The sequence below is a fragment of the Garra rufa genome, chromosome 21, assembly GCF_049309525.1.
Source record: "Garra rufa chromosome 21, GarRuf1.0, whole genome shotgun sequence".
NCBI lineage: Eukaryota > Metazoa > Chordata > Actinopteri > Cypriniformes > Cyprinidae > Garra > Garra rufa.
In genome coordinates, this window is record NC_133381.1 from 19,428,071 (window position 1) to 19,447,959 (window position 19,889).

Genomic DNA, 19,889 nt, shown 5'->3' on the forward strand with positions numbered 1-19,889 from the left:
AGATTTGGGATAGTGTCCAATTTCACAAACCAGAAATAAGACAAGGAGCCATGCCAGATTCCTCTGAGATTCAGGAGGAACCTCGACGTGTACTTGTGTGTGTGTGTGTGTGCATGTGTCCGTGCCTTTCGAACTTCCTTTGGGAGTAACGGAAGAGGGAGAAACAGAAGGGACTGGCGTTCGTGACCTGTGGGTGTGCATGCCGCCCAGGCTCATGCTGGGAAAATGAGCAGTGAGCGAAACTGCAAGGAGAGGAGAGAAAGAAAAGAAAAGAGAGAGGAAGGGTAGCGTGCAAGTGTGCATTTACTCACCATCGCTGATGGTGTCAGCAGGTAGTCGCCCCACCAACGTTCTGTCAATGGCCACCCGTTCAACCTGAGCTCCGCCCAGGATAAGGGTCACCAACACACCTGATCTCAACAGCAGCTACACACACGGTAACAAACAATGACACATGCTTTGAAAATTATGACTGTAAATCAGAGTACAACACAATTACATTTAAAGAAGCTGTTCACACAGACTAATGGATATTGTGTCATATTCTGCCCAAACCTACTTTCTACTGCAGAACACAAAAGAAGTTATTTTAAAGGAGATTTTATTATAAAATATCATGTAAAACAAAACTTTCAAGCTCCAAAAACTACATCAAATATGGTGACACAAACTTCAAACATCAATGTTTAACCAATAAGTAGGGATGCACCGATACGAATCGGCCGATCATGCTTGCGCGTTTTGTCAGTAAAGCCGGTTCTGTAATCAGCGGTAAATGCCATCAGGTGCGTGATTTCACGTTGAGCCGTATATACTACACACAGCCGTTGTTTATCAGCGTGAATGTGCGCAGCTCGTCAGTGAACAACGGCTGTGTGTAGTATATACGGCTCAACGTGAAATCACGCACCTGATGGCATTTACCGCTGATTACAGAACCGGCTTTACTGACAAAACGCGCAAGTGATCGGCCGATACGGATCGGTGCATCCCTACCAATAAGGTTTAACATCAGTTTTGCATTAGACGTTTGTGACACCGTATTTGATGTAGTATGTGTAATAAAGGAGAGTGAATAAAGTATTAACATGTTCATCATACAACATGACTGTATCATATCAGAAGAGTTTGATTAAATCATTGGAGATGTATGGATTACTGTACGCTTGGCGAAATAAGACTTTATACTTTCTGTGATTAAAATGTACTGTTTAACACATTAAATATAATTAACACAATTGTTTTTTCAATTACTGAAGTAAATATGCTAAAAGTCTCACATCCATTGGTAAGCATGATAGTTTTAGCTTCATTTCAAATGAAAAAGTTGTATAAAAGTTTAAATATTTTAAAAGTTCTGTAATTAATGTTTATAAAAAATAAACAATCTTTAGGCCTTGTTTTCAATATTTTAAATACTGTTTCCAAATTATTGTTTAGACATTGTGGTGGCAGAAAAATACTGGTAACAAGTGAGGAGAAACGGGTAAAAATGTATTGTTGTGCATTTTGATGTCAGAATCGGAATGCAAATCATTTGTATTATTTCACCATTTGAAACTAAACGCAGGCATTTAAACAGACAGACTATGGCTGAAACCTGCTATGATTACTCTACCTTTAAAGCATAAATTTGATTTAAACAATTTGTCTACATAATATTCACATATGCAGTTCATAGGGGAAATATTATACTATCCCTACAGTTACAGCATGAAATACTATTTTATCTCACATTTCTGACTTTTTTTCCTTACAAATGCAAGTTTAAATCTCCTAGTTCAGACTAGGAGACTAAAACTCAATTTAACTCAACGATAGTAAGTTTGTCAATTCTGAGGAAAAAAAACCCCAGAAGTGTGGGATATAAACTCATGATTCTGAGCCGAGGGGAATAGAGAGAATGACGAGTTGATTTTTCTTATCAGAATTGCCTTGGAATTGTGAGAATAAAGTCAGAATTTTGAAATATAAACTCAAATTTACCTTTTTTTTTTTTAATTATTTTATTCCATGGTTTCCATAGACTGCTACATGAAAACTGTTATTTTCTGCCATTAGAGAGAAGCTCCGGCCACAAAAAAACCATCATCACTGTTTGCAAACAGCGAACTTGCCTAAAGAAACCTGAAATTGTTCATTTTTAGATGATCTAAAGAACTACTTTTAATATCCTTTTTATATTTTTGATATTTTGGTCCCATTAACTTTCCATAATATGCACAAAAACCTTCAAAATAAGTAAGTTGGAAATAACATTAAAGTAAATGATGGCAAAATTTTTATTTTTGGGTAAAATATTCCATTAAAATTGCTTGCTGATAACATTTTGTCTGAAATAAGAGGGAATTTCATCTCTATATCATGTCAAAAGGCGATAAAGGTCACCGCGTCCAATCAGACCATGCTGCTGTGCAGGAAAAACCATCTTTGACCACAAAAAAAGGTTTGGTCTTCCTGACCTTTTAAAACGGCCGAAATCAAGCACTTTAGGAGCCGAAAATGTGTGCGCGTGTGGCTGAAGAAGCCATCCACACTGAACGGAAAACCGCTGGGCTACGGTGATGTGCTTGGGAAGGGAATCTTTTTGATCCCAGAGATAAATTCCCCAAGAGTATTTGACACAAACAGTCTGCATATGCTCATTGCCTGACCTCTGCTACACGAGCCAACTCATGCCAAGAAGGCCTGATGCCTGCTGGGTACTGGTGCATGCTGGGTAAGGTACCTGACAGCACTGTTTGCTTCTCCATCTGACACTCATGACCGGGCATGACTGCAGCAGCTCCTGAGAGAAAGAGAGACAGAGAATGTATAGTAGGAATGAGTAGATGCCGTCTGAGCGTTTTCAGGGTCAGGTTTAGAAGGATGTTTCCAGTTTCAGATATGGAGAGGCAGCAAAAATGAGCCCGAGTCGGACTGAACAAAGCTAGGTTTGTGTGAGAGAGCCAGAGGCAGAGAGAGAGAGCCAGCTCACAGTCCCAATCATCCCCCTCAAATATCCCCCACGATGACAGAGAGGCACCCACACAGGTGCTGAGAGAGAGCGAACGAGCGAGCGAGTGAGAGAGGTCGGGGGGATTTTCTCCTTCCTTATGAAAAGAGAGAGAGAGAGACAGAGAATGCTACTATTTGTTAAATCGGACTGCAGGAAATGTAAACAAATACCTCTAGTTCCTTTAGGGCATCACGCAGCTTCTCCGGGCGACGGTTACTAAGGAACCACGGATAACCCCGACCTGAGTGACAGAAAGAGAGGGAGAGGACGCGGGTATGAAATGCAATGTCATCTGAGGCCAGAAAAAAGCTATTAAAGCCAAAAGAATGTTTTTTTGTGTTTGTGGGGTTTGTAAGGGTGAAGAGGATTGACCCTGAAATACAGCTCTACCTGAGGTCACCCTACAAATGAATCTGAGCTGACAGATCAAGATTTAAATCCACTCATTTCAATCCTGATGATGATTTGGGTACAAACACATGGGACGCGTACAAACAGGAATGAATAGGAAAATAAATGATTGTTCAAAAAAGGTAAGAAAGTCCCATCCTATGTGGCTTTCGAATTCATCATGCTTTCCTATATCCCTTGCTATGGATGCGAAAAAGCAGAAAATCGAAACTGATCAGAATTTTTTATCATGGACGAAAGTTTCGGAGACAGTGTGTAAATGTGATTCAAAGTGAGGTCGAATTTATTTTTTTACGTTTTTAACAAAGACCTTTAAAATGAGTAATTCCAGTTTTATTAATTACATTTATTAATTACATTTTTAATATTCTGAAAAACTCCAAAACTAATATTTTCCCTGAATCTACAATGCAATATTATATATATATATATATATATATATATATATATATATATATATATATATATATATAGTTGTGTATTTTATTTTATTATATATATATATATATATACACATATACACACACTACCAGTCAAAAGTTTGGACACACTTTCCCATTCACTTTGATGGGGAATGGTGCCCAAACTTTTGACTGGTAGTGTATATATATATATATATATATATATATATATATGTATATATATATAATAAAATTGTGATAAAATATGACAAGAACTCATGAGTTAAACTGTTTCAGAACAAATTCATCTTGATTATGTCAGATAACTTTGACAGAGTGGTATGTAACAAAACATGGTCAGGTCAAAGTGTCAAATCAAATTTTTGGTCGCAAATTTATATCAGCACACGCAATTTAGTCATTTTTAGTCCTTATTAATGCAAACTCTGTATTGCTCTGTATTTCTTCCACATAAAACTCCAAAATTAACATTTAACAAAGCGTAGTTAATAAACTTCCTCTTTCTTTTAATGTTTAAAACATTTCTCTATTTTCATTAGCTAAAATATTTACTTTCATCATTTCTCTCATGTTGTAGACAGAAGGGATTTAAAAGCGCAATATTAACTAATAGCGCAACAGAGGCTAAATTCAGTGTAACGCCGCAGTCTCATTCAATCAGCGCTCCCTGAGTTAGCACAGTCACCCGAGGGAAGAACTCAAAGTTACCATAACATATTAAACACATTAAATACGCCACTCCAAAATGCCTCGTTCCGCTCACAAAGCCCCCCAAATTTCCTCTTAGATCTCAGTCCCTGTTTCCCTCTGGAGCAAACCAGCGAAGGGAGAAAAAAAAGAGAAAGAAACGTTAATAGAATTCTCGGCTGAGTTCAATCTGTGAGTATGCGTTTGCATTTCTGCATTAATACGTTCATCCGGGACAGGGACCCACGGAAATGGAGGAGGTCTGTTATTTGTTTTCTTAAAGATTCTGCAATCAAATCCAATCAGTTTTTTTATTATTATTTCTACACCATTAAGAAACGTCTTCTGCCTTTTAGGAGTAAGAGGATGCACAAATAAATGAATGCAAATTAAGGAGAGAGGGTGGGAGACGAGCAGGACGGGGGCGAGAGGGGGACGGGTCTGTGTCTCCTGATAAGAGTGTTTGTGTTTCTCTCGAGGGCGACGGGAGTTACCCCACCAGCAGGGTGAGCGGGTAGGAGGTAACTGGGCATTACAGTGGGAAGACACTGGCCATACTGGCGGTGAACATCTGACAACATTATAACTCAACTCCTGTAATAAACTATATTAAAAGGGAAAAGCTAAGAAAAATGAATTGGGTTAATCTATAACTGAAAGAATTGGTCCAGTCAAAACATTCAACATTGAAATAATCATACCAAAATAAAATACCATGTTTCTTTATGTACATGGATATACAGTAATAATCATTCAGTATTGTGTTATTAAGATCTTATACCATCACTTTTTGTAACTGATGACTGTTGAAGTTCTTGCTATAAATACGTATTTCCTGTGATAAAGCTTTATAAATCACCATCGAATTGTCCATCACTGTGACTTGCAGCCTTACGCAGTCTTTTATCATTCCATTCTTCTTCATTAATGTTGCGTCAGGCTCATGAGGGTTAAAGAAGTGGAGGGAAAATGGAGTGATGTTTAATATTTGTCAGATTTGCACTAATGGGGCACTTCATTTCCCAGGCATCTGAAGCACAATTTAAATTAGGAACCGGATGAGTGTTGCTTCAGTAACATGCAAACCAATGTTCTTAAATAATGAGCTAATATGATCATTGACACGAAGGTTAATTGTTTGATGATGGATTACTTACTGTCTGCAAACTGCTGTTTCTCATTGTAGTAATGCTGATCTGTAGAAGCGGCTGCACAAAGAAGAAAACATTGTGAGAAAAAGTATGATTTTTTAAATCTTTAGATAAGATGTGAAAGCGAGTTGCATGTGCATGTGCTAACCAGATTTGTCTATACAAACAATATCAAACAATGAAAACTGTAAACCCTGTAAAACTAAATCATTTTCACACAATTATATTAAAATGGTTTGTCTGTTTTTTACTCTTTATTTAGAACATTACAGTGCTTAACATGTAATAATATTTTTTACTATGAATTTTCATTATTTAAGATTGAAAGTCTGTCTCTGGGTTGGGTTAAAACTTAAAAGTTTAAAAAGTAGCAAAACAAATGATTTTCTGAGACATTTTAATGTAACCTTCGAATAAATAAATAAAATTCAATCCCTGCCGTACAAAAATGTTTAAGCAACACCCATGTGTGTGTAAACACACCCTGAAATGTCTTTCTCAGCATATGGTCACTCAGTTGTCACCTCGCCCCAATGTGTGTTTGTCAGAAAGAGAAAAACACTGACTCATACAGTGAGAGGGACAGGTACGCCGACATACGGAAATGACTGAGGGCAAGACCAAACTCCTGCTTTGTCAGCACGCTCTCTCTCCACTGTGCTATAGTACCATACCTTAAGCCCCATCTCACCCTAAGTCCCAGATCTCCAGCCCTCAGCGGCCCAGCCAGACGGCCCCCTTCCCTGCTTTGCTCTAAAGGAGCACTGCCTCTCTCTGCTGGAGGCCTGGACCTGCTGGACAGCTCCAGGATTACTGCTGCTAATCAGATAAGGGCCATTCTGCCCCTGCCTGCCCCAGACACACACATCTGCTATGGGATAGAGGGGTGGAAAGAGCCCCCTTCCTCATAGAAGCATGGGTCTCCTTCGCCCTCTGCTGGAGGCCGTGAGAAACAGCAGGTACCACAATCAAACACACTCAAACTCAATTTCTGAAAATATTACATTTTAAAGTACGGATCTATTAATGACTTTGCTACCATTTTTTTTTTTTTTTTTTTTTTTTTACAGATTTAACACTAAGACTTTGATCTCTATTATTAATAAACAGTAGGTAAGACAAATAAACCAACACTGCATTATTATGTTTCCCCTCAATTCTTGATTCTTCAAATCAATGAGACTTTAACCATCTGAAAGTCTTTATAACATCAAAGCATTTGTGTGTTTTTTTTTTTCAGATAATAAGACTTTATCATAGATAAAACAACGGAACAAACAAAACCTTTCAAGTCTCAAGTTTGAAGTATTAAAAATGAATAACATAATTTTGTTATTGTTGAAATCAATAAGCTTTTCAGGTTTCAGAGCCGGCTGTGTCCTCTCATGAGGGGTCTGGATTATGAAATGTTTAATCTGCGACATATTAAGAAACTTCATCAAGAAACCTGGTGGCACTTCATTTGCCCAGAAGCATTTAGAGAACATCTGTAACAGCGATGAGCGGGCAGACACGTGATCTGCACACTTTTGCTAAGCTTATTTTAGGGGGAAAAGGAACTGTATGTAAGAAATTTATTTCAGTTAATCATAAAATGGCCCTGATATGTCACTAGACTTTAAGAAATCATGTTCATTTCAAATACTTATATCACTGACAGTGGTCCGGTCAGGATATTGTCATTTAAAAGTGAGAGTTGCAGCCCACGACTGATGTTATTGTTGTCATTTTGTGTTTTGGTCTGAGGCTCCACCCTCCAGCTATCGACTAATCACAAAGTCAGTTGAGTTTCGTCCTCCGGGTTGCCAGCTCTGCTCTAGTTACAGCTGCAGCTAAGAACGTATCGGATGACACATGTATAACGTTACGAAACCTAAAAGCCTCGTTATGAATCCGAAATACGTCGTGACAAAGTCCGAAATAACACAAGGATTTGTATAGGAGATGCCTTTGAAAGATGCAGATGGCTGAAAACGGAGAAGAATTTGAAGACAGACGCCAACGTTGCTCATTTTCTCCTGGACATGTAAGATTCATCTATGTTTGGCTAACTTTGCTTCCGTACACAGTGGATTTTTCACGGTCGGCCGTGCTAAATGCGTTCATAAGAAGTGTTATATCGCACCACTAGCAGGGTATGAAAACAATCTATGTTCCGACTGAAATGTGGTATTACAGCACATCTTTACGAAGTATTTCGCTAATCGCCATTAGTACATTTTTGCGATATATAATTACTTCGCAAAACATCTCTCGTGAAGCATAAACATAATTAACAGAAGGAAAAAAAATTACTGTGTAGGTACTGTGTGCCATTGGAAGCTCCTTGTAGCAGCCTACGTTCCTGCTGGATCCTGCAGCTTAGCTGGCAACCTCGAGTCAGGGGGAGATCGGGAGGGGATACACCGTTCTACAGTATTTTGAAAGTGATTGCAGTACCAGTTTTGGCCACAATCCTACATACGATTCCTTTAAAAATATTTAAATGTAGCTGATAGTATTGCATGCTTTTTGGTAGCTGAAAGTATGAATAAATCAAACACTCATTAAAAATACAGATTAAAAGGGGGTGGGGAGATTTGTAGAACTTTATGAATAACGGGTGTTATAATTCTGTGTAAATCTGTGTGATTTACTGCAAGTTCTGGTGGTCTGGTGTTGAGTAGTCTCAGCCTCAGACGTCACGCCCACAGAACGTTGGCTAAACGTCTGATGCATATGGTACACTTAACTGGAAACACTTCAGGAATGTCGAAGTCGTCATCTGATTAGTTGAATTTGATCGGATTTCCGGAACACGCGAGTGTCGCGTTTATTTTCGGTCCGCCGGGAAACAGAGCGCAGACTGATTTACTCGCGTTTTGCTTAAAGGTGCTTATGCAGACGCCGTTGTTGTTATACACATTTGCGACGTTCGCGAACAAATTACTGACTTACTGCTTGTTCTCCCTCTTCTTCGTTAACTTTCAATGCTGGTTATTTCAATGACTGACTTGTTGCATGCCAGTCTGTTGTTGTGGGGGCATTTCTACACCCCGAAACGTGACGCTGAATGAAATGAACTGTGATTGGTTGTTTGACATGTCGGTCAAACGGCCTTATGGGCGGGCCTTGGCCAATGAAAGCTGCCATGAATACCAGACCTTCAGCCGCCAGTCTGAAGGTCTGGCTACGCGAGACTAGGTGTTGAGTAACAATCACATGAGTCAAATACACTGAAGTAGGGGTGATCTGACAATCGCAATCTTCCTAATTTTGAGATACACTATTGAGAATATCCAGACTGGAACAATTCTATGACTCATCTATTTGCACAATTTGGGAAAAAAAACAACACAGAATTGCATTGAACAATAAGTTTTCAAAAGGGTCTTTAAAACCTGAGTTAAACTTGAAAACACTGCATCACTGTATGAATTAAATACAAACTGTTTCTTATTAAAGTTATAAAGTAATTCATTCAAGAGCAGTGAGTGATTTTCTTTTTTGTCTGTTTGATTAACAATAATGACACAGACAGCAGTAGGTTTATTAGGCTGCTGTCTCTTTAAGACCGAATCTAATATACTGACACAAATCTGATTTCCTTCCTAGCTGTTTATGTTCACTTAAGACATAACTGACTGTCGGTGCCTAAATACTTGGCCAAGACAAATATTTTGAAATACTTTTGTGTATATTTGACTGTTTATGCACGCACCTAAAACCTCAAGTATACTTTGCTTGTTACCACGCATAATAAACACATAATAGAGTCACGTGATATAATTTGGTAAGTCACAATTATCTAGTAGAGAGTACATTTTTACATAGGCGTAAAAGATTACAATCTATACGATTCACTTGAAAAGTAGATTGTTGATGTCTTCAAGATCACTCACAATATAAAAAAAAATCATATCAGATACCCAAAGTTTAATTAAGTGAATTTCACATAAGAAATACATTCAAAATGTACTGAAAAAAATGTATACAGAAATATATATAGTCGTTAAGACAGGAAGACTAAAAAAATTTTTTCTTCTTTCCTCATTTTCATTTCTGTCAAAAATTAAATACCCTGACCAAGGTCTTTTTTTTAAGTTTATCTGACACATTAAGAAAAAATTATAATCAATTTTGGAAATTAAAAATGGTATAGAAGCCAGTTTCCGCCACTGATTGTGAATTCAGACTTTTTTCTCAGAACTATTAGATATAAACTCGCAATTCTATAAAATGAAGTCAGAATTGCGAAATGCAAACTCGCTCAAAAAAAGTCTGAATTAATTGAATGAGTTTTTATCTTGCAATTCTGACTTTATTTCTCGCAACTGCAAGTTTATATTCCACTATTCTGAGAAAAAAGTCAGAATTGTGAGTTATCATCTCTCAATATTGACTTTATTTCTCACAACTGTGAGTATATTTCACAATTCTGAGAAAAAAGCCAGAGTTGCGAGTTTGTATTAGCAATTCTGAAAAAAAAAAAGTCAGAACGGAAAGTTGTTTTTATCTTGCAATTCTGACTTTATTTCTCGCAATTGTGAGTTTATACCCTGCTATTCTGAGAAAAAAGTTCTGACTGAGTTACCTCGCAATTCTGACTTTATTTCTCACAAAAATCTCACAGTTTATATTTTACAATTCTAAAAAAAGTCAGAATTGCAAATTTCTATCATGCAATTCTGGAAAAAAGTCAAAATTGTGAGTTTGTATTAGCAATTCTGAAAAAAAAAAAGGTCAGAATTGCAAGTTGTTTTTAGCAACTGCGAGTTTATATCCCGCTATTCTGAGAAAAAAAGTCAGAATTGTTAGTTATCTCGCAATTCTGACTTTATTTCTCACAAATATCTTAGTTTATATTTCACATTTCTGAGAAAAAAAGTCAGAATTGTGAGATAAAAACTCACATTACCTTTTTGTTTTCTTATTTAGTGGCAGAAACAGACTTCCATTGAAATGTGAATGATTTAAAGATACATTTAACAAAGACACAAGAAGATGAATACCTGGTTCTCCTTTTTCATAGAGTTGGTATGTACCAATATCTGTATCTGTGAAAAGACAAATAAAAAGAGGGAATGAGATATCTTTGTTTTATGCAAATACAAAAAAAATGAATTTGTTATAAAAAAAAACACAGCTTGAATAAGCAGTCTAATACAAAAAATAAGTGAGGAGGAGTTTTGCACTTTTGGCTGCGGTAGATGAAATTTGATGTCCTTTAAGCAATGTCAAAGGAAACTGGATTTCTAAGAGAGCTGTGAGCACCTGGAATGTTTGACATTGCATTAGATTTAGTTGGACTCTTCATGGACTTTGCACCTCTGACATGGTATAACAAATAAAGATGGACTACACCATTTCCATCCACCCATGCATCTATGTTGATGCATCATTTTTAAAGTTTTTATTCATTTCATTCCCTCTCTCTCTCTCTGTCACTCAATATACAGGTCAGGAGGGCTGGCTACAGGCGATAGAGCTGCAATCACATACAAATACTCTCACACAGATTGCCAGAACACAATATAACGCATGTACACAAACATGCATGCATATAATCCACAACAGCATGTTATCACGGGATTTTCCAAATAACTGATAACTGGACTCGTCTGTGAGAAAAAGAAAATACAAATTGCTCTTACACACACTTATAGTACACCAGAACAGCCAAGAAGAAAATTCAAAGGGCGAAGAAGGAACAAACATGCAAAAAGGTTATGAAAGGAACAGAGGATGCGAGGATTTTAACAATGAAGCATTATTAAAGAACAAAAGGAACGGCACGACAAATTGAAATGCTGTGCATTATGAAGTATTTATCACAAACTGCCTCTTAAAAGCTATAATTAAGGGTGCCATAAATTTAATTATAGGCCACGGAACGTCTCTACTAAAAAGACTAACTGCTCCAAGTGTAATAATAACCACCATAAGTGTGTGACACAGCAGTTTAACCGGCTCTGAAAGAACTAATATTCGTTATTACAAAAGACAAAGCCAGACAGAGGCGTACAGGTGCATTTAATGAAGAAAAAAGTAGACAGCAAAGGGGAGATAGCAGGAATATACATACAAGAGGCGACCAAATGTGTGAAAGAGAGACTTTCAGGGTGTTTTAATTACCTGGGACTTGCAGGCTGTTCCTGAAGGACCACAAGTGCAGCTCCGCCAGGCAGAACGACATCTGATCGAACTCAAACAGGAGTCTGTCCAAACAGGGAGAGAGCCAGTGAGAAAGAGGAAGGGCAGACAAAACAATAGCGGAGATATGCAACAAGAGCCCTGCACTGTGTCTTTCATATCACCACAGAGACTTCTGAGAGCTGCAGAGATAGGGAGGATTGTTTTCAGACTATAACTAGTTTTTGGCACCTTTGGACCACACTAAAAAAAGAGCAGCGATTTGAGTTCATACACATGCAAAAAACACTTCAACTTAAAGGAAATGAAAAAGGATGAATCCTCTACACAGATAAACATATGCATCTCAAGGGTGCTTACTGACACAACATGCTGGCACACACACCAGACTATGACACCACTCACACACTCTCTGTTTTCTTCAAGCACACACACACTCGATCCTGCTGTGAGTCTGGGTTTGAGCCAGAGCTCTGTGCCAGGTGTCAGCACAGTGTGGAACACCTCTGCACGTCTCAACAAGGTGAACACACCTCTGTCTCCTCCACACACTCTCACACACGCACACACACACACACACACACACGCACACACACACACACACACACACACACACACACACACACACACACACACACACACACACACACACACACACACACACACACACACACATACACACTCTGACAACTCCCTGGACTAGTGGGCTACAACACTCTTTCTTTCTCAGACAGATGGCATTCAAAAGGATCTGTATATTCATTTCTACACAAACATTAAAAGCCAGTCAGCTACAGACGGTATGAAAGCAAGTTGCATTTTTTTTCTTTATTATTTTTGGCCACTTTTTTAAGGTAGTGGCTGCATCTTATGTGGCAAACTTGAAATACTAATTTAGCATAACATTTTTGCATTTGGCAGACAATTTTATTTAGGGATGCACAGTATATTGATACCACATCAGTCACCAGCTCATATTATAATTTGTTATGCATTGCATTTGATATTATTTAATTGTGCATGCTCATTTTCTCTGTTTTTTAGATTACTTTTGCCATCATCTAACGCTTACTTAAATTTAATCTTTAAAAACACAAATAATTTAAAGGGATAGTTCGGCCAAAAATGAAAATTCCATTAATTACTCACTCTCATATTATTCCAAACCCCTAAGACCTTCGTTCATCTTATATTTTTGATGAAATCTGAGAGCTTTCTGATCCTCCGTAGACAGCAGTGTAACAGAAATATTCCCAGGCCCAGAAACATAGTAAGGTCAGTCCATGTGACATCAGTGGTTCTGTAATTTTACAAAGTTACGAGAATACTTTTTGTGCATGAAGAAAACAAAAATAACGACTTCATTCAACAATTCTTCTCCTCCAATTTACTGTCTGCCCCCAATAACGAGAGTACCAACTATGTTGGTACGTTTGCGTCGTGGTGTTCTCGATTTCAGCAACATTGCTGTGTACAGAGGGTTAGAAAGCTCTTGGATTTCATCAAAAATATCTTAATTTCTGTTAAAGATGAACGAAGGTCTTACAGGTTTGGAACAACATGAGGGTGATTTTTGGGTGAACTATCCCTTTAATACCACCGTTACAGGTAATCTTTAGCAGATCTCATAATATTTCACAATGTACAATATAGATGCTGTAAAGCCTAAATTAATTTAACATTTTAAAACCATTATTTTTATTTATTTATATATTGAATTTATATTTTACGAACAGTATAGAAATTTAATATAGGCTATTTACCAGTGAAATTAATATAATAATGTCTTATCAGTTTCAGATAAAATGTTAACATTGCTTTGTTCCAACTTCAGTTCAAAGTAGGGCTGCACGATATACCAGCAGACAATTAAACGGTACAAATTTGTCAACCAATAAAGATTTTGGACTATTGTCTCTATCGCAGTTATGCGTTCACTCATCGTAAACTTATTTGCATGCATTTATAAGCTTTGTGGTTTAAAAATGCGTGATTTTAAGCTACTGAAATGCAATCAGCAGTGAAAGCGAAATAATTTTGCTATATGTGCGTACTGTCTGAGAGTGTTCATAGTTATTTTTGCCTCTGTGGAGGCCTAGAGCAGTTAAATAAACATACTTGCATGTGTCAAAATGTCCTTTAGGTCTTATGTGAAAGCAAAAAGCTGAGCAAGAAACACACATGTAACAGTAAATTGGATTTGGGCAGCTCTTAAAGTGACAGCAGTCTAATATTCCTGCTGTCTGTCATTCATGTTAATCGAACAACAAATGAGAGAAACTGTTTCTCTGTTCTTGACTAAGTCACTTTTGTAACTTTAATAAGAAGAAAATATTTATTTTGCGGGTTTGCTTCAGGGCAGGGGCGTTGCTAGACCCTTTTTACTGGGGCACGCGCCCCAGTGAAAATCTGCTGTGCCCCAGTAAAATCTCAAATTTGAGTTATAATTTACTTTGATAATCCCGAAATAGAGACATTAAACTATATGCAACAACTGAATTGACGCTTCTAAAAGCAACGCAGTTTAACCAAAGACTATGCACGCAGATATCCATGCTCGCGCGCGTCTGTGTATTTAACTGCAACGCGCACGTCGCGCAGCCTTTTACGCAGAAGTACATGCAGTGTAGGAATAGTTGGTTACACAAGTTTGTATAGTTAATTGTGTTGTAAATGCAATTGTCAAGCAGTTTGTGATGCATTTTGGAAACAGGAGATGAGCCCCTGGTCTAATGTGCCACCTGGCTTGAGAAACCCGTTCTCAAAGACTTACTTTTAGTCATTATTTGGGTAGTACACATATTCTGAATGCCTTCGGCAGAATTAAAATTAGCCATTTTAATCTAGATTAATTCCAAGATTACAGTGAGATTAATCTAGATTAAAAAAAAATTATCTATGCCCACCACTACTTATTTATTTGTTCTATAGTCTTTTCTTTTAATTTAGGAGAGTGTTTGTTTTCTGTGATATTGACACTGGTGACAAGACTTAAGAAATTTGGTATTATTGGTATTTGGTATTACTTGGATTATTGGTCTTTGGTATCACAAATTTTGATATCATTAAGGCTATATCATTATATATTGTTGCAGTGAAGTAAAATTACTCATGATATAAGATTTTGATTATATCATCCACCCCTAATCCAAAGTAAAAAATAGCCTAAATTAGCTTTTAAACTAAAACTGAACTTTTTTAGTTAGATTAAATTAGAAATTTAGCTAGGTACAGTAAAAACCGTAGGACAAACTGGTATGAAACATCACAAACGTTTATTAAATTATTTCTCAAAATATCAAGAAGTAAGCACTTCCAGCAGTCAGTGATAAAGAATCACAATGAGATTGGGGCATGTAGCAGGCTGGACACAAATCTGCAATATCCATATGTGAACTGATGGCTATGGCACAGCTTCAGCTGAAACATGGAGTTTGAGTTTGACTGAGAACAACTTTCAAATATCCTTGGTCCAGACGTCTATCCATCCATGTGACCTGTTTGGATGGCTAAAGGTTGCAGAAAAAATTAAATCTAATGTCATATTGAAGGAAGAGCAGCATCTCTGCTTTCTGTCTGTGTCACAGGGTTAGCGCTGAGCATGCCAAGTCTTATCTCGAGGCCTGGGCTAACAGAGGGGGAGAGGGAGAAAGAGAAAGAGAGAGGGGCAAAAAATTCTGCCACTTTCCGAAATAAATAAATAAATAAAATTTACCACAAACATAAAATAACGCTAAACCAAAAAAAAAAAAAAAAAGTGTTGGGAAAACGCTGTCCCCAGCACAGCCTCTTAACAAGTTTACTGACATAAGAGGATTCTTTCATCTTCTCGCTAGCTTTTAGAGCGAGTCAGCTCTTTCTCTCTCTCCCGACAGAAACCCAATTTCTCCACAGAGGGAAGAAGCTTCAATTCACACTTTGAGATGGACAGTCAGGCGGAAGACTCATTTTTGATGACCCTGTCTCAAAACGGCCACGATAAGCTAGAAAATGAGACAGAATTGCATCTTTATTTTTGACACTGGGGTGACGCAAGGCTGCGATTCCCAGCACAGGCTGGAGAAGCACTTAGAGTGAAACAAAAAGAGACAATTGGTCTCATTGTTCCACCCAAATTAAGACATGAGAATGACCTGAATGGCAAATTAGCGAAACTGCTTATCAAAACACAGCGCACACTCCCTTCCTGGCACTCACTGGAGACACAGTGTTCCCCGTGCACTCGTTCGCGGTGTCAGCGGGCACGTCCCAGAATGCCGCGCTGCAGATGCCACAGTATCGTGAACACAGCAGCGCCGGCCGGCCATGGCAAGCTGCTGAAGTGGCCACACATTTGCATGCGTTAATGGGCTTTTATTGTGCTGTGCGCGAGCAAATTAAGAAGCAGTATTTACTGATCTGGGGAAGAACAAAAGAGAGGTCAGCCAGTGGGACAAACACAACCCCTCTAGCCCACACACTGAAGCGCAGCTTTGAGTTGTTCAACGCTGTGTGTTTTTGAAATGGCTTTTCCAGAAATTGTGATTGATTGTTTAATTGGTTGTCTGAGAGTTTCTAGTAATTGTTTCGCTGCTTTGTTTCAGGTGTGTGTATGTAGAGAACGTTAGTAGCTCATGGAGAAAACAACAGTTTTTGTGCATTAAATCTGCATTTGCAATTCTTGGTTCTCCTTTTTTCCATGCCAAGGTCATCTCATTGAGACCGGCCAGCTTGGTGTAAAGAGAGAAAAGTGTAAATGTTTTTTTTTTAATGTGTGAAAAACACATGAGTGTTCCTTTGAGAAATCTGACTAGTGCATCATCTGCCTGTGACAGGCCTCTTCTGTGTCTATGCTGTGTATAAGAGGCAGAGGCAACGCTTTTATGAATAATCCATTCTTTGGGGAGCATCACAAAACCTCAACAAGACAAGAAATTGTTGAATAAAGTTGTTATTGTTTTCTTTGCACACAAAAAGTATTCTCATAGCTTCATAAAATTACAGTTGAACCACAGATGTCATTATGGATTATTTTAATGATGTCCTTACTAATTTTCTGGGTTTTGAATGTGTCAGTTGTATTGCTGTCTATAGAGTCAGAAAGATCTCGTATTTCATCAAAAATATCCTAATTTGTGTTCTGAAAATGAATGAAGGTCTAAAGGTTTGGAAAAACAAGAGGGTAATTAATTAATGCCAGAATTTTCATTTTTGTGTGAACTAACCCTTTAACTTAACAATCAGCAGCAAATTCCATTATTAAAGAGCAGGTCATATGGGTTTTCGAAAAATATCTTTTTTGCAATTTGCAACGTAGCTATCCTTCAATGTAAAACAGTCTGCAAAGTTGTATAAATAAAGATTAAGATAAAGATATATGTGACCCTGGACCACAAAACCAGTCATAAGGGTCTCTTTTTTAAAATGAATAAATGCGCCTTCCATTGATGTATGGTTTGTTAGAATGTGACAATATTTGGCCATGATACAACTATTTAAAAATCTGGAATCTTAGTGTGCAAAAAAATCTAAATACTGAGAAAATAGCCTTTAAAGTTGTGGTTGAGTTGAGGACTGCTTTTCTAATCTTGGTGAATTCAATGTGTGATTCGCTAAATGTTTGTCCATGAAAGATAAGTCTGTACCTTCTTTATTTGGACCAACAAGCATCTCCGAACCACAACCCGTAAGTATGATTATTATGTTATAGGGCTGGGTATTGTGACCAATTCGGCGATTCGATTCTTATTTTTATGGTTTCGATTCGATTCGATTTCAATTTTGATTCGATTCGATATCGATTAGCTATCAATATTTAATTTAAAATGTTAGTTTTGCAGACATGGGATCCATATTTTGATATAAATGCTGGTAACTGAAACTCTCCTACTTAAGTTTATTACTGAAATGCACATCTACATTAATAATAAAGGTGCACACAGCTGTTTATTTTAAACAACTTTTATTTTAAATGAACACTGTAACAAGAAGTCTTAAATATGTGCATCCATTGTACACCATGTAAACAAACTGCAAAATGCACATTACTGTAAAAAAATTAAGACAGTAACAGTTCTTAACTACAGCCTAATCATTTTTGATCACCAGATTTTTCTGCAAAAAAAGCAGCTGATGGTGACACCTTCAGGATGAGAGGTGAATATTCATATCCTCTTACGTGAAGCACGCGCATTAAAGTCCCCCTGAAATCAAAATTAAAGTTTTTTGGCTTTTAGTATGAATATATTATCCTTAAGATTATCTATAAGCTAGTGTGCTTCAAAACAACGACAAAATTCGCGTTTACAAGATATGGGCATTCAAAACTTACAGTCTCGTCACTTCCGCCAATATGAATCAACAATTTTGATGATATCACCGTGCACTTCAGTTTCTCATCAAACGTTCTGCCCAATCAAATGCTCTCTAGAGTCCGTAGCGTCCCACCCCCTACACAAAGACGCAATACACGGAGCAGATCATATGCGCTCATATGTGCGATCGGCATGTATTAAACTACACAGCCTCAGCATGATTATGAGTTTCATATTGAATCTGTGGGGTAATTTATTAGTCTGTGGCTGTCATAAGCTACAAATGCGGCTTTACCGAGCTTAACGGCTCTGGCCCGAAGAGATATAAATGAAACACTATTGGCTATTCAAAATAAGTGGGCGGGGCTGGGCGATATGTTTTTGTTTCAGTTAAAAGCACGTCACCACATAGAATAACGCTGCGTGTTTCAAGGCACTTCAGTGGACCTTTAAGAATCGATTCGGGGATTTCCCGAATCGATATCGTTGCGTTAAACTGAAGATCGATTAAAATCGGAGAATCGATATTTTTTACCCAGCCCTAATACATTATGTGCACATTTTCAATTGAGTTTTTTTGTGCTAATATGTGGTGTATACCTAGTGCTGCTTCAGGTTTCCAGGTAAACCACGATATTACTGTCTTACTGAAATAGTTCTGATAATTCGGCGTGGACCTACTATTTCCTAAGAATGTGTTGATTAATGTAGAATGTCGTTGTTCCAAATACTTAATAATAAATAATGTAGACATATTTTGGTTTGCAAACTGTATTGTTTCATCAGTTAGTCATGTTAGCACTCGGCTAACATATCCACCATTATTGTTTTGTTATATGTTTACAGTTTAGCAGCTGAACTTGTGTGGCCACAATTTGCTTGCATTGTATACGAAAAGACCAATCACAATAGATTTGGCCAGCTGACCAATTAGAGCAGAGTAGGCTTATGGAAGCAAGGGGTTTACAGACCTTATTTGCAGGACTGCTTCCAACGAATGGTTTTGAAATCATTGCAAAATGATTCTAATATTAAATGTATATACTGAGAAAATTACAATGTTTTTTTGACCTTAGATGCATTTAAACCTGGACACAATATTAGGAGACCATATGACCATATTGTAACATGCAAATAAACACATATTTGAACCAAGAAATCAAATTTTAGGTTTAGGATAATTTCATATTTAGTAAACTACTGTAAGAGATTGTCACATCTGTAGCTGTTCCTTTAAATAGAAACATACAGGAACCACACTGAGCTGCTGTCAAATTACATCTAATCCTGATCCTGAGGCCAACATGTTCTCTACCTCCTCTACCGTATCTGCCCCTCAGGTGGACGTCTCCAAATGTCTGTCTAAACACTGGGCTGCGCAGAGGAACACAGTCAGTCTACTACCTGAGATCTGTTCAAAGGAAACAGAAAGACAGCAGGTGAGACTTTGACCTCAGTAAAACAGCCAAACCAACCAAATGTGCATCACTATGAAATGAGTTATTATGATGTATAAAGGGTTATTTCTATAAAGATCTGCGCTATTACTACTTTTTATTGTGCTATACACTACTCGATTTTTAAAGTTTTCCCAATTAAAAAAAACATATATACTGACTGCAAGCTTTTGATTGGTATAGTGTATAATGTACAAAAGCTTTTTATTTCAGATAAATGCCGATCTTTGGTTCTTTCTATTCATCAAAGAATCCTGAAAAAAAAAAAAAAATGTACTCAACTGTTGTAAATATTGACGATAATCTTAATGAATGAATGTTTTTTGAACAGCAAATCA

The 19,889-nt window shown here is 37.4% G+C and overlaps 1 protein-coding gene across 1 annotated transcript in view; it reads right to left on the reverse strand.

Moving 5' to 3' along the window:
- The window catches only part of wdpcp (WD repeat containing planar cell polarity effector), a 100,003-nt gene that overhangs the window by 47,602 nt on the left and 32,512 nt on the right, over positions 1 to 19,889 (reverse strand). Inside the window, exons 2-7 of the mRNA XM_073827334.1 lie at positions 11,784 to 11,866; positions 10,661 to 10,705; positions 5,676 to 5,726; positions 3,169 to 3,239; positions 2,729 to 2,788; positions 312 to 426 (exon numbers count right to left, since the gene is read on the reverse strand). Of these exons, the coding sequence (XP_073683435.1) occupies positions 312 to 426; positions 2,729 to 2,788; positions 3,169 to 3,239; positions 5,676 to 5,726; positions 10,661 to 10,705; positions 11,784 to 11,844 (403 nt within the window). The 5' untranslated portion in view covers positions 11,845 to 11,866. The remainder of the gene's footprint in view (positions 1 to 311; positions 427 to 2,728; positions 2,789 to 3,168; positions 3,240 to 5,675; positions 5,727 to 10,660; positions 10,706 to 11,783; positions 11,867 to 19,889) is intronic.